General features: G+C 64.3%; 1 protein-coding gene across 1 annotated transcript; it reads right to left on the bottom strand.

Moving 5' to 3' along the window:
* Positions 1-475: 475 nt before the first annotated feature.
* B3GALT4 (beta-1,3-galactosyltransferase 4) lies at positions 476-1798 on the bottom strand. Its single transcript, XM_033141806.1, has one exon. It carries the CDS (start codon positions 1761-1763, stop codon positions 687-689), a length of 1077 nt encoding a protein of 358 aa, XP_032997697.1. The 5' UTR covers positions 1764-1798; the 3' UTR covers positions 476-686.
* Between the last annotated feature and the right edge of the window lie 648 nt (positions 1799-2446).

The raw sequence follows: 2446 nt of genomic DNA, 5'->3' as shown, positions 1-2446 counted from the left end.
ATATGGGCTTCCCATAATGTGTATCTCTCTCTGATGTTGGCCTGGATGGGTCCCCCGCTGGCCTGACCCAGCACACACTTTTCTTACGGAACTCCCTCCCACTGCAGGCAGCGATGGCCGGCTTTCAAAGACGAGCGGGTGAATTGATGGAGGATAATAAGGTTGTCCATGGCTCTGCTCAGCCTCTACCATCTCTGCTGAGAAGGAACGGCCCTCCTCTGAGGGGAGCCCAGAAAAAGCGGCTGCCCATCAGTGAAGACAACATCTGGGGCAGGTGGGCAAAGGATTGTGACCTGGCGGTGCAAGAGGTTCCTTATTTCCACATCCGATGCCCCCTCCCCCCGACATGAGGGCAATGCCCACAGCCCAGACTGCCCCCCCAACCCCATGCTTTTCGGATATTGCTTCCAAATCCATGAGGACTAGTAACATGCCTGTTTTTTGAAAGTGTTTTTTGAAACTGAAAAGCATCCAGGGAAGGTGGCGGAATGTCCCAGGTCCCAAAATCCAACTCTGGGAGTTCCACCTCTGATGCTGCAAAACCAGTTGCCGCTTCAGCTCACAAATAATATGAGCCTGGCTGGCGCTGCTCCCGGTGCCCAGATTTCTGAGGATTGACTTGTGCTTCTCTGGCGGAGAAGGTGCAGATTTCCTCCTGTGGCGTCTTCCTGCAGGGCTGACGTTCCTCACGCTGCCAGCCACGCCAGGGCCTTGCAGCGGACGAGCCCCAGGGCCCTCTGCCAGGCGCTGCACGCCCCCTCGTGGGTGCCAACCTCCTCCCAAACAGCCACCATCGCAGCGGGCGTCACCTCATGGACGCTGAACAATACCTCCCTGTAGCAGCAGGCGTCCAGTGGGAAGTGGTCCGAGCCAGCCATGTGGGGCAGGTGCTGGGGGGCCAAGCCAGCCTGGCGGGCACACAGCCCCACAAAGACGTCTTCCAGGGGCACCAGGGGGACATGGCGTGCCGCCCCCAGCAGGGCTGGCACGGCTTCCCCTGAGAGAACGTAGGCAGTGCCGCTGCAGTAAGGGGGGAAGGTGTCGCCCGGGTAGAGTGGGGCCGGGACGTGGTGGCGGCTCCGAGGGTCACGGTTGGGGCCCACCCACCAGTGGATGCGGCCCAGGTAGGGCGGCGGGGGGCTGGGCAGGGCACCCAGGTGGCGCGCCAGGGCGGGCAGGTTGAGGAAGACGTCGTCATCAGCCTTGACCACGAAGGAGGCACCCGGGCAGCACGTGGCTGCCCATCCGAGGAGTGCCAGGGTCTTGAGCGTCAGGTTGGCGTAGGTGTCCAGGAAGCGCCCCTGGAGGAGGTCTCCGTGCTGTGCCGCCTCCCGCTCCAGGGCGGCCTGCAGGGAGGGCTCGGAGGGCACCCCCAGGGCGAAGAGGGTCCTTGTGGGGCGCCCGTCGGCCCACAGCACCCCTCCCCATGTGTCCCGCACGGCCTGGCGCCGGGCAGCATGGTCTGGCGCACTGGCCACCAGGACCAGCAGGAAGAGCGTGCGGAGGGCACAGGGGTCGCCCGCCGGCGCCAGCAGGAAGGCCTCGGCCGAGGGCAGGAGGGGGGCGCAGCTGGAGGAGGAGGAGGAGGAAGGGCGTCCTCTGCTGGAAGGAAGCAGGTAGGGCAGCGAGCGTGACAGCAGCGCCTCGTGTGCCCCGCTGGCCAGGAAGAGGACCCCCAGCGAAAGGGCCGACGCCCCCCCCAGCAGCAGCGAGGCCCACCCGCGGAGGAGGCGGCGGAGGAGGGTCCAGGGGGGCAGCGCCATCCTGTTGGGGGGCGCAGCGCAGGAGGCTCAGGAGGAGGAGACGCTGCAAGAGACAAAAAGAAAAGAGGTGGAAGAAGCTCTCTCGGCTTGCAGTCTCACAGCCCCGCATGTAATAGCACCCCCCCTACACACAATTCTATGCTTGCCCCCCCCCGCAGGGACACCAATTGCAGAATGTTCCCCCACCCCCACCCCGCGCGCTGCAAGCCTGTCTCAGCACATTGTCCCACCCTCCAACCCAGGAAAGGGTTGGAGGAAATGGGTAAAGGGGGCGGGAGGGGGCGCGGAGGAGAAGACCTTGCAAGGCGCAGAAAAAGGAGATCGGAGCGGCTTCGTCCTGCCGCCGCCCCCGCTCCCCTCCGCCGCCCCCAAGCACGTTTCCTTCCTCGCTTGCAAGCTCAAGACCCGCTGATATTTTGGCCCCTGCCATTTTGCAATCTCATCATGTTCCCCCCCCCCCCCGTGCAAAAAGATCCCCCTGCCCTCCAGATGCCCGCTTTGCGGGGTGGGGGGCCGTTATGGAGCGACGCCATTGCCGGTGGTGGGGAGGAGGTCGGCGGAGAAGCCTCTCCGGCAAGACGCGCAGAGAGAGAGAGAGAAACTGATTGTGGCGGCTTCCTCATCCGAACCGCGACCGTTGTCCCTTTGACTCATTCCACCTTGGGATCTCAATCCCCGCCCTC

Source organism: Lacerta agilis, chromosome 2 (assembly GCF_009819535.1).
Source record: "Lacerta agilis isolate rLacAgi1 chromosome 2, rLacAgi1.pri, whole genome shotgun sequence".
Taxonomy (NCBI): Eukaryota; Metazoa; Chordata; class Lepidosauria; order Squamata; family Lacertidae; genus Lacerta; species Lacerta agilis.
This window is presented reverse-complemented; position numbering and strand designations above follow the sequence as displayed.

Bases quoted from the DNA above. Each gene is read 5' to 3' on its own strand.
- B3GALT4 (XM_033141806.1), bottom strand. From the start codon at position 1,763: ATGGCGCTGCCCCCCTGGACCCTCCTCCGCCGCCTCCTCCGCGGGTGG.